Genomic DNA, 18,868 nt, shown 5'->3' on the forward strand with positions numbered 1-18,868 from the left:
AAATATTTCCTATCGATATCCATTTTTCCCACCAGCACTTAATGAGCCTTATGTTTGATATGATGGACATTTTACGGACGTGACCAAGTAGTAGAACGTGATCAAGAGCTGAAATATAAGACTCGTAACTCCTTCAGTTTGAATGTTTCTAAGTCTCAAACAATTTATTTCTCTATTTCTCCAAATGTAATTCTCAAAAAAATTAATAGAGTAAAACCATAGATCAGTATTATAGTATCAGTAAAACAAAATGTACATATAAATTTCAGTATAAGAAATCACCTTAAATGTATTTTTTTCCATTCATAAAATATTCATTTTACTTCCAAAGATGTAATTTTATACAATGTAGCATCAAAATGCATCACATTGTATCTTGTTGTTTGGAATAAAAAGTATCCAGGCAATTGAAAGAAAAACCTCAAACGCCGGAAAAAATGATGAAACCATGATGGTAAATTAAAAGGTTTTTAAATGAATTTCCGATAACAAAAAATATTTGCTACCATGTCTCAAAAACTTTTCATGTCCCGTATAAAGGATTTTTTTTGTTCTAACTGCATGAACTGCAAGCATAGGTATCAAAATATTCATTGCAGAAAATTTGATTTTTTTTTTGACATGAATATGACTATTAAATCGCCTGATAATATTATGCGAAAAAAAGTTGCGTAACGAAATGCCTATAACGATCCTGCATAGGAAATATACAGAATACATGCGTGTTTCTGATGTCTGTAGATAAATCTCGTTGAGACAAATCTCTTGATACCACTCTGGTTTTGATACCTTTTCCGGTCGGGGCCACATTCGTAACGAAAATGCTTTCCGCTATATCTCGGAAGATTCACAACACAAATAGAAGCTAATGGTGTAAATAGAAGCTAATTGTGTCGTTCGATTGATTTTCTTAAAGCAAGTCCAATCATACCACTCTGGTTTTCAATATCTCTCCCGGTCTGCGTACCAGAAAGTGCTGACCAAACCCACGGCCTGCTTTCGTAACGAAATTGTTTTGCGCAAGATATCTGTATAATTGTTGTAGGCTATATCTCCAGAAATTCGCAACACAAATAGAAGCCAATGTTGTTGTCGGATAGATAGATAGTTATTCTTGGTACGAATCCAATGACAGCACTCTTGTTTTGATACCTGTAATAAAATGAAGGCGAGAAGATTCGATTGCATTCGAGATAACTCTCATCAATGATCTGTCGTCCTTCCAGAGTTTAGTTTCAGTGATAAGATGGCGTATAAGAGGGTTAAATTCCGGCTGTTTGGAATACTGAAGCTACGATCGATAAGTTGATTGAGATAGTAATTCAAAATATTCTTCCTTAATTTTTTTTCAAAGATTCAATTTGAATATTATAAAATAATAATAATAATTTCATATAGAATAACATTTGAATTTATAGAACTTTCATGTCAAATTCAATTATGTCAGTAACTACCGTGATTCAAGACAAAAAGAACACATTCCCTTCAAAACTTGCGGCTGTGTATATGGCACAGCGTATCACACTTTTCTTTAAATAATTGTGAATTTAATAAAAAAATTAAACATTAAAAATCGGGAAAATGATAAAAAATTAAAACTAGATAATTTAAAAAAAAATTTAGAGATTGAAAATTGTAAAAAAAAAGGAAAGAAAACACAACTCAAAGTAAAAGAGTAAAAAAAATTGAAAATTGTTTGAATTCAAGAAAAATATGAATTGTCAAAAACAATTTGAGATTAAATCTTTGAAAATAAAATGGAGTATTTAACAAACAATTCAAAAAACTGTAATTTAAAAAAAATACACTGTTTGGAAAATATTTACTGTTCCAAAAATACTATTTGGAATTTGAAAAAAATTTCGATATTTAGAATGAGAAAAATTTTAAATCAGAAAATTAAGGACGTATTCAAACAGTAATAAGTTTGAAAAAAAATGAAAATTTCTTTCGAGTAAAAAAATCAAAAATTTCAACAGAATTTTTCAGAGAAATTAAAAATAATTTGCAAAAAAAAATATCAAAGAAAGTGGCTTCTTAAAAAAAATAAAGAATTGCAAAAAGTTCGAAATTCAAACGTTACAAAATGAGAAATTTCAGAAAATTACAACACGTGAATAATGGAAGACATATCAAAATTGAAATATAGGATTTTTTTTTTCAAAATTAAAGAAAATTTCGGAATGCATTAGAAATTTTAAAAAAAAACTTAAAAAAGTATGAAAAGTCATAGAAATAAGAAAAAAATTACACATTAAAGAAGACGTTTTGAAAATGTGTGGTTGTAAATTTTGCAAAATTAAAAAAAAAGTTGTATTTTATTGAAAAACCTACATTTTCTCTTTCATTACTTTTACTTTCTAATAACATTCACTTTTTCATTTAAATATGATACATATGTAAAAAATTTGAAATTACACTTTTAAATGAATCCGAAGTTATTTTGTCAGAGCAATGTTTCTACTTCCATTTGCATATGAATAACTTCACTATATATACGCCTCGGCCAAGCAATATTATGTAAAGAACTAAAGTGGGACGGACGTATAGGGAACGGCTTTATGTGCATATAAAAAGAATCATGATGAGGAGAGATGAAAAGAGCACTCGCGGCAGATGAAAAAATAACTCGAAACTGATATGAAATTCGGCATTGTTCAAAGAATCATTGAAACATCTGGTATCGGCGGAATTCAAGCATCTCTTAGAAAAAGAAGGATCTTGAGAATGAATCCCAAGAAATCTCACAAGTGCAGCAGAAATGAACTAAGCAATGAAAATACGATTTCTTTTCGATGAAATTACCTTCCAATTACGCATAATAATTTCTTTTTCGTCTTTCGAAAACGAAAAGAGAAAAATTTGTCCTTGAAGAGATCAATTATTCTCCGTTTAATGAGTTTTCAAGAGCTACATGTTATAAATTCGCATAGTTGGAGTGGTCTTTCGTCTGGAAAAGTAATATGATGCTTTTGTCTAGAAGAAAATGAATCAAAGAAAATTCTGATTTGAATTTCAATGATTCTGAAAATAAAAATTGTAAAATTTAAACTATTTTTGCAGTCAAGGCTGATGATACATGGGTTCATGACAATTTATGAATTCATGACATGGATATGACTATTTTAATGTTTTTTGTTGTTTTTTTAATAATCGAATTTCTATGTTTTAATTTGGTCACACTGCTTTCAAGAAATATATTAAATAACATTTAGATAGAATCATAAATTAATATTGAGAATAACCAATATGACTAGGTTAATGATTCGTAAATTATTATTAACCTAGGTTAATGATCTAACCAACTATTTAAACAATGGACTCAACAATTATAAATGTTTCATAACTGTGTTCTTAGATTTGAAAAGAGCGTTCGATTTTGTGGATGTGGACATTTTAACAAATAAAGTATTTGAAATAGGAGTGAGAGGAAACATACTTGAATGGTTTGAATCATACTATTGCAACAGGAAACAAGCAGTTGTTATTAAAAAAGAAGTTAATATTTTTCAAGAAGTGAAAAGGGGTACCTCAGGGTTTGGTTCTGGGGGTCCAATATCATTTTTAATATATATAAATGATTTATGTAAGTTGAGATTAAATGGAAAAATTATAACCTTTGCCAATGATACAGTGCTTTATGTAGAAGATACTGATACAGCAAATTTAATTAGAAAAGTAGGAGATGACCTAACAAATATTAATATCTGGTTAATTAAACATAAATTAAAACTTGACACTCAAAAAACAAAATCTATTTATATGAAGACAAGAAATATAAATTATAACACCAACATACATCTAAGAATACATAATCCTTGTCAGTGCCTGGAGAACAATCATTGCCATCGCCAAGAAATAGATATTTTTCGGAAATACAATTATTTAAGTATCACAATACAGAATGATCTTAAATGGAACATGCACTGTGATATTTTAATAAAAAAGATTAGAAAATATGCACAGTGATCATTTACAAAATGAAAAACTTGATTGATGAACATATTTTAAAAATTTGTTTTATGAATGGATATATTCAATTGTCAATTATGCAATCAATGCTTGGGGAGAAGCATATTACGAGAATATTCGGAAATTAGATAATATATATAACAGAATAAGATCTCAAATATTTTAATCGATAGTTCCAAAATACAATGCCATACTCTAGCTTTGAGACAAAACTTGTTGTACAGATTTATCAAATTTTCACAACTAAATGAAAATTTACTCAACGAAAAATCAAAATAGAACTACAAATAGATATAATCGAGTTTATCACATGTCAAAACCAAATAAAACATTATATAAAAAGAGTTTTTCCTTCATTGCCCCTAAGATATTAAACATTTTTCACACTGAAAATCAATTTAATAATAATAAAAATATAAATCATATGATTTTTGACTTCGTCAGACACGTAGATTACGAAACCATTTAGATGAAAGTAGATGAAGGAGTATATAAAAACAATATTGAACTGAGTACAAGTAAAGAGTATAATGATAAAAGAGAGAAATGATGTACGATAATTATATTACATTGAGCTTCACGATAAGCAACTTAATTGTGACCTTTATTCAGATATATACATAAAGGAGAAAATACATTGGAACACATATCTAAGGCCGGGATTACACTATAAAAGTTTGATAAAGATTCTTTTATAAAACTTTAAAAATGCCACGAGTAAGCGCATTGCTCACATTGGAGTGAATGTAATTGATAAGATTATTGGCTGTTTTTTTTCCTAAGTTTTATAAAGGAACTTTTATCGATCTTTTATAATGTAATCTCGGCCTAATAAATATAATAATGCTGTTGCAAAAGAAAAAATATTCTATAGCTTATTCCTTTAGGCCTGCTGGAAGGACTTTTCAGTCCCTTGAGGCTACGAAGTGTTTGTTGGTAATATATGTGTATCCATTTTTTTGTGTATTATATGCTTGCATTCATGTAACACGTGTCTAAATTGTATTCGTGTAACACGTGTCTAAATTGTATTCGTGTAACACGTGTCTAAATTGTATTCGTGTAACACGTGTCTAAATTGTATTCGTGTAACACGTGTCTAAATTGTATTCGTGTAACACGTGTCTAAATTGTATTCGTGTAACACGTGTCTAAATTGTATTCGTGTAACACGTGTCTAAATTGTATTCGTGTAACACGTGTCTAAAATTGTGTATCACATGTTTGTATTCGTGTAACACATGTTTGTAATTATGAAGTAAATGAAAAAAATGCATGGCTATTTTTAAATTCCTTTCGAATTTGTGAGTTTTAATTTAGTCACAGTTAAGACATAATTAATAAATATATATATTAAATAATTTGTAATAATATAAATGTAAATATAATCATTAACTATAAATGTGATCAGCAATATGTTTAAATGTAGTGGAATCTCCCGATAATGGACACCCATGTGATCGAGAATTTTGTCCGCTACCATGGAGGTTGTAAAATACAGTCCCCCCCCCCCATTTATGTAATTTTCCAACGACGCTTGAGTATTATGCATAATCTCCGGTAAAAGTGATACTTTTTCCATCCTTATAAAATTTGCCAACGACGTTTGGGTGTTGTGCATGTTCGTTGGTAAATGTAATAAATTTATCAAATTTACCAAGACGATTGCTAAGTGCGCATATTAACTGGGTTTATTATTCATAATAACCAGATTTATCACATTTACCGTAACACATACATACATTCCAATAAAAAATTTCATCATGAATGAGCGTCTCCCTATTCCTTCCACATAATGGCTACCGAGGACGAGAAAGAAGAGAAACATTTCATTCTATCCAGAAACATCCACACTCTATCCCCACAATTCACTTCAATCCGTGACTATTAATTTACTGGTCTAAAGCACGAGGTAGTAAAGACATCCGAGGATGATGTCACTGTCCACTATCCGTACGAAATTTTCAGCAGCTGACTGATGCGAAGATGAATTTAAGAAAAGAGAGGAAATTCAACTGCACTTGCGGAAAATCGAATCCACGTCCTCTCACTTGCCGGATGAGCACCCTAGACTACGAAGGCAACGAATTTAAATCTTTCCTTAGAGCTCGTGTGCACTGAATGGGGCCATACATAGACGGTCGGACCTAACTCATGCCAAGCTCACTATTGCCGACGCTGCCACCAGATGGCAACCTATCCGAAGATGATGTCACTGTCTGCTATCCACACGAAGTTGTCTAGTACGCTTATCCTGCCAGTGGGAGCAAGTGGGTTCAATACCTCGCGAGGAGAGACAATGGAATTTTCTCTTTCCTATATTCATCTTCGCATCAGCCAGCTGTTGAAAATCTTTGCACAGTAAAGATATTCTGAAATATTACTAATGATTCATTAGTAATGAAGATTCTATCACACTTATAAGAATTTATCACTTTTCTCTGTGGTGATGCTGGAAATTCTAGTAATTAAGATAATCAATAAACATCACACAATAAATATAGAAAACTTCATATGAATTCATACCTCTATTTTCACAAACGTCTGATACATCGGATAGAAGTCGATCAGGTACAGCGAGCACATACCACGAATCACACATGACGCCAATGTCGGACACTGTTACTAGAAGACAAAGTACAAACATTAATCATACATTAAAACTCTTATTCTTCATTACGAGTAAAATTAACAGTGGTCAGGAAGGTTTGAAGAAAATGTTGAAATTATTTTCTTGGTGAAATAATATTGCATTCGATTTTTGATGAGAAATCTAATCAGGTTTTCCGAGGTCTTCATTGGATGATCAACGATTTTTACGAGTTAAGAGAATTTGTAAGTCAGAGAATTCACTCGAAATCCCTTCACGTTAGAGCTCCTGGAAATAGTAGGCTGATTCATGCAACATCTTGGAGCGAAAGTGTGGCATCACCGCTATAGCTAAGGCACCTGGAATAGATTGAGTGGACTCGCACTGAAGTCACGCTTCACACAAAGATGTTGGGTAAGTCGGTGTAGTTTTCCAGGGGGTCCTGGCTAACGCCGAGGAGATTATATAACCTTACGGACTCATCGTCCACCATCTTGGTGCGGCAAAACTTTTTTTTTTTTTCAAAAGTGACGTCTAATCCTAGAAGAAGTAGGATAGGAAACAAAGATTGGCTATAGACACAATATAGACGTCACACTTCGCTCAAAGGTATAGCCACACATACACACAATCGTTGTTCCTCGATTATATGTGTCTTTAAAAAGCCGTTTTTGCTGCTCCAAGATGGAGCGCGATGAGGCCGCTCTTCTCCGGCAGGTGGGCTCATAGTCCTCCATCTTTGAACTAAAAATATAGTTTGCCGATCAAAATAAGTCTAATTATTGAAAAAAAGACCAGGGAAGAGAACAGTGATTGGCTATAACAATAATACTGACATCACACCTTTGCGGAAGAGTCAAATATGGCGAAAGAGTCAACCTCGAATCCCAATGAGCTCTAGCTAACAACCGCTATTTTCAACGATTAGACGTCACTTGCAGCTAAAAACCTGTTTTTTTTGTTTTTTTTTTTGGTTCAAATATGGAGGACCGTGAGTCCGCTTTCCTTCAGGCTATAACTCACTTTTCGCCAGTGTGGTTGGCATCATCATCATGTTTGCGGGCCTTGAAACTTTAATAAAAATGATTCCTTAGGGTTATCTCGACCCATATTCATGGATCGGGTTCGATTTGAGTGGAACCATGTCGTATCATAACCACCACCTCCGCGTATTAAATAGGGTGGGTTGCTCAACCCACTTGATTGAGTACCTTGAAGAGGAGTCCACAACCTCCAGCCCACCAAATGTATTGCGGTAAAAAAGCATCAGCAGTAAAAGGCCGATTATTTTTCCTTCATGGAAATACGGTGAATTGGGATCCATATATCGGCCATCACCAATTATCGCAAAAATAGAAAAAGTAAACCCAAAGATAAGTAAAGTTGTCAATTATAGTCAAAAAATTGTCAAAGTGGAGTAAAGTTGCTAACTATCGTTAAAGATTGCTGAAAATTGTCAATGGCAGGAAATAGAGGTCTACTGCAACTCGTTACTGATTGAATATTATATGTATATATATATATATATATATACACAATGGGTAATTGTTTGAAGAAAAAAGAATACAAAGTTTATGCAAGAGTGTAATAGAACCTATGTAGTGAGGGTCGTCATCGGGGGGGAAACCCCACGCATGGTTCGGAAAAAGTAGACGTTTCTGAAGGGTGGCTATGCCAGATTGCATTAAAAATGCCAACCCTTGTTCCCCGACGCCTGCCTTCTCAAAAAACACAGGAAGAAAAAATAGAATGAAGAATGAGCAAAAAAAATTGAGGTTTAGAAAATATACAGAACTTTAGGTTATAAGCGAAATGAGGCATGAGAAAAATATGTATATAAAATAACAAAAAATACAGAAATTACGGAATTTTTACGAAAATTACAGAAAAATGTTCGTAATTTTTGTAAAAATTCCCTGTAACTTCTGTATTTTTTGTAATTTTTTTATACATTTTTCTCATGCTTCACTTTGCTTATAACCTGAAGCTCTGTATATTTTTCAAATATTGTATTTCAATATATTTTTTACTCACTTTTCATTCCATTTTTCTTCCAACATGCTTTTTGAGAAAGCAGGCGTCGGGGAACAAGGGTTGGCATTTTTAATGCAATCTGGCATAGCCACCCTTCAGAAACGTCTACTCTTTTCGAACCATGCATGGGGTTCTCCCTGATGACGACCCACTGCACAGTTTCTATTTTACTCTTGCATATAAACTTCATCTTGTATTTTTTTTTCCTTCAAATAATTACCAGTTGTGTATATATATTTTTTGAATGAACAAGTGAGCCAGCACCAGCGCTTTTGTCATTTAAAAAGCTATTCTTTGCTATTCTATTCGGTAGAGGACAATTTTTGTTCCTACTATATATATGTATATATACACACATACGTGTTTGACAAATACGTGGGATGATCTGACTATAATTCATCATGATAAGTAGAGGGATAATTAACATCATATAGTTTATCATCTCAATCCTTGATTTCAGTGAAAAACAGGAATTCGAATAAGATTCGTTGAAAATTGACACGACCGAAATTATACTAGAATGTCGAATAAAATACATCTGATATATTTCAGTCTCTGGCCCGCGAGTGGCAAAAATACCACTTAATTGGCCTAAGGACTCGAATGGTTGTTCATTTCCTCCTGCTCTTAACTATCATAATAATGAGATCCTGAAGGAATCATTTTGTAAAAGACTAAGTTATATCAATATGTGAGTCAAGAGAACATTATTCAACATCATAAATACCGTAATCAAACATCAACGGATCGGTCATGATTAATTAGACGAAAAATCTAAGTCTAATTGTCCATATAGTTAGACGAAATGACCTTTGAATGAGCTACTGAATGGGAAATACAAGTTATTAATAGCCAGTGTCATGATCAGCATCTTCAAATACTATGTGATAATATGTCGCTATAATTTCATTGTCACCGGATTTCGATGTTGAACTACTTATATATTCACGGAGATTTGATTTAAATATTCGACGTGCGGATCCGGCAATGACGTTATTTTGCAAGCAGCATTCGGAATGAGATCATGAAATAAATATAAATTTTAGTGTAAACCCCTCACAACGTTTGTTGTCAGTAGAATATTGTTCAATATTGAACGGATTTGTTAGATTCGAATTCAGGTATTCTATGGTATCAGGTATTCGATTCTATCGTAAATTTGGACATAGCAGGATGAATTATTTGGTCGAATTGCAGCCAATGTCAGATTTTATGGCTTCATTACGTCACAAACTAGATTTCATCCTACAGTTTGGTGGGTGTGAGTTTGTCCATCACTCGTTGATGGATGTAACCATCATGTGAAAAAAAATTGAAAATTTTTCAATTTCGCGATAGGTGTTCCGGTAGAAAAGTATCAGTATTGAAATGCTGGAAATTTTTCCTTCGTAAAAATATTCATGCTTATCGCCAATTATTACCAAAAACAAATTGCCTAAGGTAATTACAGTTGTATATTGGGGACAAAAAATCTCAAAAGTTAGTAAATTTGCCAACTATCACTAAAAGTGCTGAAAATCGCCAATGGTGCCACATAGAGAGCTACTGTGTGGTTGCAGTGAGTTAAAAACTTATTCACACATAAAAAAAACGTGTATTTTTGACAAATACGTGTGATGGCCATAAGACACGCATTTTCTAAGAAATTCCCGTATTTTTCGTAATTGCCGCCGTCCCGACTTTTTTGCGAGAATGTTTTTTTCCAGATAGCCTTATTGCATCTTTATTTTTTTTGCTTTACAGGAGATTAAAACACTATTCTTGCAAGTTGTAAATAATGTTATAATAATAATGACTAAATGGATATCAGTATTCATCTTTCATGTTTGCAATAGTTGCGATTTGCTGTAATGCTCCATTTCCCGTTATCGAGGATTTTAAAGTTATTATAACAATAATGCGCAACTTTGCTTATTTTTTAATATCACTTCTACTTCAAACACAAACACTGGCGATATCGCTATTTACTGTCGTTAACGAGCTGGGTTGGAAATGAAAGCGCCATCTATCGGTGGTCGTCTCAAGCTCGTTAGGGAAAATATCTTCTTATCTATATTCTTCCTCCAGTTCAAACCTGGGACCTGACAGCAACCTCCACAGCCGCTGTGGTGATCGAGTGGTCATAGTGACGGATTCGCATTGCGAGGATCCGGGTTCTAACCCCACCGTCACCGCAGTGGTGGTCGGCTGAAGTTGGTTTTCTGCGGTTCCCAAGTTCGAGGCGCGAATGATAGCCAATCTCCCCGTTAAAGTCCCGCCGAAGAGAACAACAGGCCTACAACGTTACAATTATTCATTTATTACACGTCACTCACTATGAGTTGAGAAAAACTCATAGTTTGCTATTTACTACTAAAACTGCTGAAGAATGTAGAAATAAATGACTACTACAAAAATCGCAGTTAAATGAACGGTATCCCAAATGATCTGATGACCATATTTTAATCGGAAAATTACGGTAAAAAGGTTACGGTTTCTACTGAGACATTAAAATTCGAAAAACGGAGGAAATTTGGGGAAAAAAACTGTAAATGCGGAAAAACCGTTTTACCCGCTTGAGTTATGTCTTCTTGACTTTCCTTCAGTTTTGAATTCGAATATCTCAGTGAATATTGCACTTAGAAACATGGAATTTTTTTTTGTTGGCACTCAGGCGAGACAAGGCAACAACTTACTAATTGGGATTTGAGGCAGACGGGAACTGTATAAAATGTTAATTTTTTTCATTTTAATAACTATACAACCGCTTGAAACATGTACGGCATATCTGAGTGATATATACACGTTATTTGGAAATTTTTTCTAACTGGAAGTATACCTCTTGGATCAACGGTACGTCAGTAAAATTTTATACCCCCCTTTTGCTATGCACCCTGTATAATTTATATTATATAAACGCTGTGTGTGTGTTTTACACACACGCCTTTGATCATTACAAATTCAAGTAAGTGTCGTTGAAAAAACGGGACAAATGAAAATTCAATGATTACGAAAATTGCGGGTATGTCCCGTAAAATTATTTCGGACATTTTACTGGTCCTTGTTTTCAAAAAAGTTGCGAAACACTGATATAGAAGGAATGTAAAATCAAAAACTGAACTCACCAATATTGGAAATTTGATCATTATTAATTTCACATCTCGCTCCACTATAGTTATCGGGGCACTCGCATGTCCTCACAGTAGATCCAACATAGTATCTAGTAAAAATACGTAATTATTAAAATAGCAGATTAGTATATTACATGATTAGAGTATATCAATAATATTTTCATCATTTTCTGTAAGATTACAACATATACGTGGTCATTAAATTATTCACAATTAAACTCGGTTATAACGACCTCGGTTGGAACGACACATCTGTTATAACGTCAATAATTGGTGGTTGTGTCAAATTCACGTAAAGAATACTGTTTACGAACCTTGCTTTTTTACGTGAATGAAACGAATATAATGACACATTTATCAGAATTAAAGTAATAATGTGTGACATTACGGAAAATTTCGTAGTTCTACCCTTTTTTGATTTTTTTTTAAAATTTAAAATGTCACTTTTCAAAGAAGTTAACTTCAATTTATAACCCTTACTAAAATTGGTGACGAAGACACTTTGCATAATTTATAGATTACATTATAATAATTTTATGACTACAGTATAAATATTGATATAATTCCACACATCTGCCGTGTTTTTAAATGACGTCTTAACGAATGACCCGACCCGGGTACAGCCCGCGTGCCTCGATTGCAGAAAGGGCCTCTTAAAAATGAGATCTGGTCAAATTTTTAACTGTGAGTATGTAAATTGGGGGGTAGCAGGTATTTCTAACCTGGTCGGGGCCACCCAAAAAATCACTTTTGCCTGGGTATATGTGATGCTGTTAACACGCTTCCTGCCCCGTCAACTTTTCTTTCTTTTTTCTCCGTGAAATACATTTGAATCACTGCAGACTTGCTGTAGCACTGGATCTGGAGACACCGCGAGACACCTAGGCTATGTCTCATCCAAGGGAGGATCAGGACATCTCTAGCAAACCCAAAAGTTATTGATACGTCAAAGATTACATATGTGCAAAGTAATTAAAAATTATATAAATCGAAAAATATCAAATCAATCTCTCAAGTTGAAGTCAAAGTGCAACGATAATAAACAATCACATAGAAACTTGTATAATATCACATCGCAAAAGGCGCAATCAGAAGTTTGATTGATCAAGGATTGTATGACAGAAGAGCAGAGATCACTCCATTGCGCTCGGCGGACAGTTCAATCCACCCAGTCTAATTCACCTTTGATCACTGTTTTGAAGAGAGATCTTTAAAATTTCTCCGGGACTAAAATAGATTTGGGATTCATTCTGATCCTCGCTTGCAAACAATGCTACCAGCGCACTGTCAGGGTGAAGATGCGGCGATCTCCTTAACGACGCTGGTACCGGAGTTACAGAAGCTGGAGAAGAGACGGATCCCTTATCTTCTCAGGATGTTCCTATGATTGCAGTTCTGTAGCACTGCATATTTCTCGGCAAGAGTTGTTCATGATGAATAATCGGCGATCTTGCCGACGTTTGGCAACATTTTTAGCGAGAATTAGTGACGTCCCGTATTTATGGTTTCAATTACCCGAATGAATTCTTCATTATTAAATATGATCAACTTAATTATCATAAAACCACTTCATACACATAATTTTATTGCATCTGATTGAATCTTTCATTCTCAGGAGGTCTTTTGAACGTCAACCTTGGTTATAAGGCCGAATTTCGTGGAAAAATTGATGTCCTTATAACGAAGAATGGCTGTTTCTACGTCATAAAATAGCGACAGATAACAGAAAGATATTTTATACCAAAAACAAAAAAATCCAATCATTAAATAAATGTTCGATGAAAGTTACAAGACAAAAACATAAATATCTTATTGGTGATTAGGTTTCAAAAAAAAGATATTTTCGATTATAAGGAACAAAATCATTGATTTTTTCAACTAGAATAGGAAAAACAATCATCAAAAAGCTCATGTTTCTTTTGATTTTTCCCATTTTCATGGAGAAACTCCGTATTATACGGAGAGGAAACAACTGAATAAATTGTTACTTGCGATGGTCGGTGTGTGGTGTGTTGCGATATTCCGAACACGGGAAATTATTTCCTTTCAATTCAAAACGTTACTGCGATTATGCTTAACCAATACCCATCAGCGCTGAATGTTAAAATCGAACTCCTCGAGAGAGAGAGAGACTTTACTTCTCCTAATTACTTAATCTTCAGGAGGCTTCGAGGAGAAAAAAAAAAAAGAGTACTACTGTATCTCCTTTTATAAACAACTCACTTGTCGTGTATTTTAACTAGCTGTTACCCGCGGATTCGCTCGAATGGAATCTTCTACAAATACAAATGCAAATAAAACGCCACAACAGGCAAAATGCCTAACGAGGTGGCTGAGGAAAAAGATGCTCATAATAAATATGGATGTCACATATTTCATAAATAAAGCAATCCAATTAAAAATGCAATTACAAACAATATATATACAGGATGAAATATTATACAATGCCCATGAAGAATATATACCTATGGTTGTCTAATTCTAAGTATGGATAGCTTCTCGATTTACCCTAACATGTTTATCGTATATGGTTTTTTAAATATGTCAATTGTGTGTCCATTTATTAACAACCCTATTAGAGAAAAATTCCCTGCGACAACATAACGTCGCATTTTCCCTTACCAATCGATACTGGTGCCCCTTGTAAAAGCAGTCGATTGACGGTGTACTAATAATTCATGGTCATTTTCTAATCTGTAATTGGTGATTATTTCCCCCATATTACCTTTGAACCCTTCATGACCCCCTTGGGATTTGAATTCCAAAAAAAAATCCCGTCTTAGAGTGAGCCTCTATATTATAAATACAATACTTACACCAAATTTCATATTTGCAGCTTCAGCGGCTTGAGCGATGCTTTCTCACATATCATTTTTGGACCGCCCTCCACACTTATGATCCCCTTTAGAGATTGCATTTTGAAAAATCCCATTGTAGTGAGTCTCTACATTGCGAAATGAAAATACTGACTAAATTTCATATTTATAGCTTCAGCGGTTTTGGCGCGGCATTATTTATCTATATAACCTTTGAACCCTTTTACGGACTGAATTTCGGGAAATCCCTTCTTACGGAGCTATTGTGAAATTAAACTATGATAAAATTTCATATTTATAATTTCAGCGTTTTCGGCTCGGTGATGATGAATCGGTAAGAGCATGTTATTTTATACACAGGGTGTATAGGTAACAGAATGTATGCATGCATTTTATTGGTGAACCGTTGGTCCTACAGACATGCTCCCAATTAGAAAACTCTCTAGACAACAAGTAGTATTCAGATATGTCATTCATGTTGGAAGGGGTTTTGCATACTTATTAAAATAAAAAAGTAAACTTTCTATACGGATACCCTGTGCTCAGGAACCCAATTTCAAAGTTGTTGGCCTGTCTCTCCTAATGCCAACAAAAAAAAAAAATGTGGAAAGTTTCTAAGTGTAATATATTCGTTGAGATATTCGAATTCAGAAAAGTAGAAAAGTTGAGAAATAAAGCTCCCCAAATGCAGAAAAATCGTTTTATCCGCGTTTAATGCTGGGCCCCCCCCCCAAAGCCTATCCTTTTGTCGAAGCAGAATATCTCAGTGAATATTTCACTTAGACACGGGGACCTTATTTCAACCTAAAAAAAGAGGTACTACAAACTCAAATTTTTACATAAAACGAAAAATAATCGATACGTAATAAAACTGATTTGTTCCCCCACCACAAAATTTTCGTGAATACCGTAAGCGAACTTACCTACAAATACCGCTATTCAGACACACTAGCTTAACCGCTCCCGGACCACAATCAGCATCATATTGGCACTCGTCACCATAATAGTGTTCGACACACTCGTAGCAGTTATATTCGTGACAAGACGACGTTACTCAATTGCTGTTGAAGTAACAGTGGTGATATGAGCAGGAGTCTGTCCTGGCACAGCTGATCTTAGTAACGATCTCGTACACGTCGCGTTGAAGCCGAAACCGTTCAGCAACGATTATCGGACCCCCATGTGTACGTTACTCCTGACTCCAACGTTCATTTCCACCATTAGCACCGGCTTCTTCGTTATGTTTGCTCACGATCCGAGCGCATCATCCCAAAGACCGAGCCACCGACTCCAATCCGGGCGTTACGGTGATAGTAAGCGTACTCAGACACCCTTAATCCAGTCGCCATGTTTGGTGGAAAAATAAATATGACGACGTAACTCCTTTGTGCTTCCACGTTGAACGGATCGGTATCGGATAAGAATTTGGAAAGTTCGGGTTGCTTATAATGCCAACTACCACTACTTAACCGTACATGAACCTCATATAAATTCCTCTACGGAATTTCTAACGAACTGATACATGCCGGAATGAGTGTATGTGCGGAATTAACGTATTTAAGTTGTCAGAGTGTTTTTTTTTTCTGGGAGGGTAGGGAGTCCCTGTTCAATGGTTATGAGATTAACGTGCTTATGATACCCGTACGTGATCGCGAAGTATCTCTGCATAAGCGTGATTGCCTTTGGCAAGCGAAAATCAATAGCATCAAGGGAGAGTACTATTGTCACCTATTAATGAGTCTTTTGGTCAAGTTTTTCACTGTGGCATTCTATAGAAAATGTGCGAGACGTTTGTAAGAGTCCTTATAAAGTCGCAAAAAACAAAAATCGCTTTTGGTAATCAGGGATAATTGCAATTTTGCGGACATTTCTACGCTTTATGGTAAGGGACAATAAAATCTTACTGAATATTACGCGTGTAGATGTGAATAAACTAATACAATCAACTAAAACAGGTACTACAAACTCGAATGTTATAAATAATCGATACATAATAAACCGATTTGTCCCCCCCCCCCGATAAAATCTTCGTGAATACCATGAGCTAACTTACCTGCAAATACCGCTATTCAGACACATCTGCTTAACCGCTCCCGGACCACAGTCAGCGTCGTATTGGCACTCGTCCCCGTAATAGTGTTCGAAACACTCGCAGTAATAATATTCATGGCCAGAAGAGGTCACGCAATTGCCGTTGAAAGAACAGTGGTGATACAGGCAGGAATCCGTCCTGACGCTGCTGTTCTTGGTGACTATCTCGTACGTGACGTTGAAGCCGAAGACGTTCAGCAGCGATTCTAAGACCCTCATGTGGACGTTGCTCCTGACCCTAACGTCCATTTCCAACACGAGCACCGTCTTGTTCGTTATGAGATACGTCGGCTCACGATCCGAGCTTATTATCCCAAAGTCTGATCCACCGACTCCAATCCGAGCGTAACGGTGAAAATAAGCGTACTCAGACGCTCTTACTCCAGTCCTCATATAGTATTGGGTGAAGTAAACTATCACGACATGATCCTCTGGTGCTTCTATGGTCCACGTACAATGAATCGGTATCGGATAGGAATTCGGGAAGTTCGGGGTGCTTATGACACCTATACGTTCTCGCAAAGTATCTCCGCATAAAGAGTATGCGTGATTGCCTTCGCTTGCGAAAATCAATAGCACCAAGGAGAGTAGGATTGCCATCTATTAATGTGTCTTTTTTTTTGTCGAATTTTTCACTGTGGTATCCTATAGAAAATATGTCTTAGAAGTTTGGCAGTCCTTAAAAAGTCACAAAAAGTTTTCTTGAAGTCAACGCGTGTGTTTGTAGTATATCGTTCAAACGGACATATTTTTGCTGACTTCTTTTCTTGTATTTCGAATCGAATCTTCTAGAAAGCTCTGAAGAGATAGATCAATATATCAGATATTGAAATGTCTACATATTTTTTATTTTTTTCCGGTGCTTTCTAAGTTTGTGTAACAATATTTCCTCGCTCATACATATGTAAGTCGTTATTTTCACTGACACAAGATCGGTTTTTTTCGAAAATAATATTCAATTCTGAATATGCAATAACAGAATGCAATCTCGTCGCTATTCATCACATTAACGAGATTTTCTGGAATCCCTTTTTGTTTCCACATCCGTTAGCTCCACGTGTTTTCTTCTGCATAATGCGTTGACGTCGAAGTGAGAGAAATCCATGATAAATGGGAAAATTTTTACACAATATCTTGACGCAAGATGTGAATACAATGACATTTTTCCATGTGCGTTTCGCAAATGTAACTTTACATGTTGCTGAGTATAATCCTGAAAAATCCATGATAATATTCACATAATATGCATAGGCTGTTTCTGTTTTTCTTAATAAGCTCTCAATTTTCTACATTTTCAGCTTTTTCTCATGCGTTCGGCATCATGTCCTTACCAGGTATTGAAAAATATAAATTATTCATGATAAGATATCTGGTTATAAGCCAATTGCTGAAATTGGTTTACATCGCCTTTAGAGTTTTCACCTATTCGAAAAGAAAAATATACGATAAATATTTTCACATAAGCCTATATCACTAATGAATTGAAAATGTCAAAAGTATTTAATATTTAAATACTACTCGCACGAATGAGAATATTTGAAGCAATTTTAATCGGCGAAAAGTGTTTCTAAAGCTCTTTCAAAATATTTTGAGCTACATAATAAGTTTTTTTCCCCATTACGATATGAGTTATGGCCGTTTCTATGTAAAAGTACTCAAAACATTTCCCGAGCGTATTTGAAACTTATTTTAATATGTTCACAAAACTCGTTATTGCGTTAGTTGGAGAAGCATACTTTACAATGTTTTTGACTGCTGACTGATTGTGAAGATGAATCCAGGAAAGGGAATTCAACTGCCCTTGCGCGAAATCGAACTCACGTCCTCTCTACTCACCGGATGAGCGTGCTAGACCACTACGCTACAAAGACAAACGAATCCTCTCGCCTTAGAGCTCGTGTGAGCTGAATGGGACTGTACATGGACAGCCAGACCTTACTCAGGCCAAAGCTCACATTGCTGATATCGCTATGGCGATATTAACAGCAGTGAGTGACATCCTCTTCGAAGCATACTTTATTTTTAAATTTAATTTAAACTATTAAACTACAGCCGGGTTTACACTATATAAAAAGTTTAATAAAATATATTTTAAAAAATTTGAAAAAAAAAACCCCAATATATTGGTTGGCCTATTGGTTACATTTGCTCGACTATAACCGATACACTTATAGATTGCTTTTTCAAGTTTTATAAAAGAACTTTCCTAAAAGGCCGGGATTGCACTACAAAATTTTTTTCATAAAACCAATAAT

At 34.7% G+C, this 18,868-nt stretch overlaps 1 protein-coding gene across 2 annotated transcripts in view; it reads right to left on the reverse strand.

The window, feature by feature from the left end:
* LOC149084430 (uncharacterized) overlaps positions 1 to 18,868 on the reverse strand; it is a 244,429-nt gene that overhangs the window by 90,079 nt on the left and 135,482 nt on the right. For both annotated transcript variants that reach the window (XM_089234822.1, XM_089234821.1), the window contains 3 exons: positions 16,576 to 18,035; positions 11,701 to 11,795; positions 6,499 to 6,597 (listed from right to left, as the gene is read on the reverse strand). In XM_089234822.1, the coding sequence (XP_089090948.1) occupies positions 6,499 to 6,597; positions 11,701 to 11,795; positions 16,576 to 17,213 (832 nt within the window). In that variant the 5' untranslated portion in view covers positions 17,214 to 18,035. The remainder of the gene's footprint in view (positions 1 to 6,498; positions 6,598 to 11,700; positions 11,796 to 16,575; positions 18,036 to 18,868) is intronic.

This window comes from Pholcus phalangioides, unplaced genomic scaffold, assembly GCF_987345545.1.
Source record: "Pholcus phalangioides strain wild (caught in Gottingen) unplaced genomic scaffold, Ppha-v1.0 ptg000008l_1, whole genome shotgun sequence".
Taxonomy (NCBI): Eukaryota; Metazoa; Arthropoda; class Arachnida; order Araneae; family Pholcidae; genus Pholcus; species Pholcus phalangioides.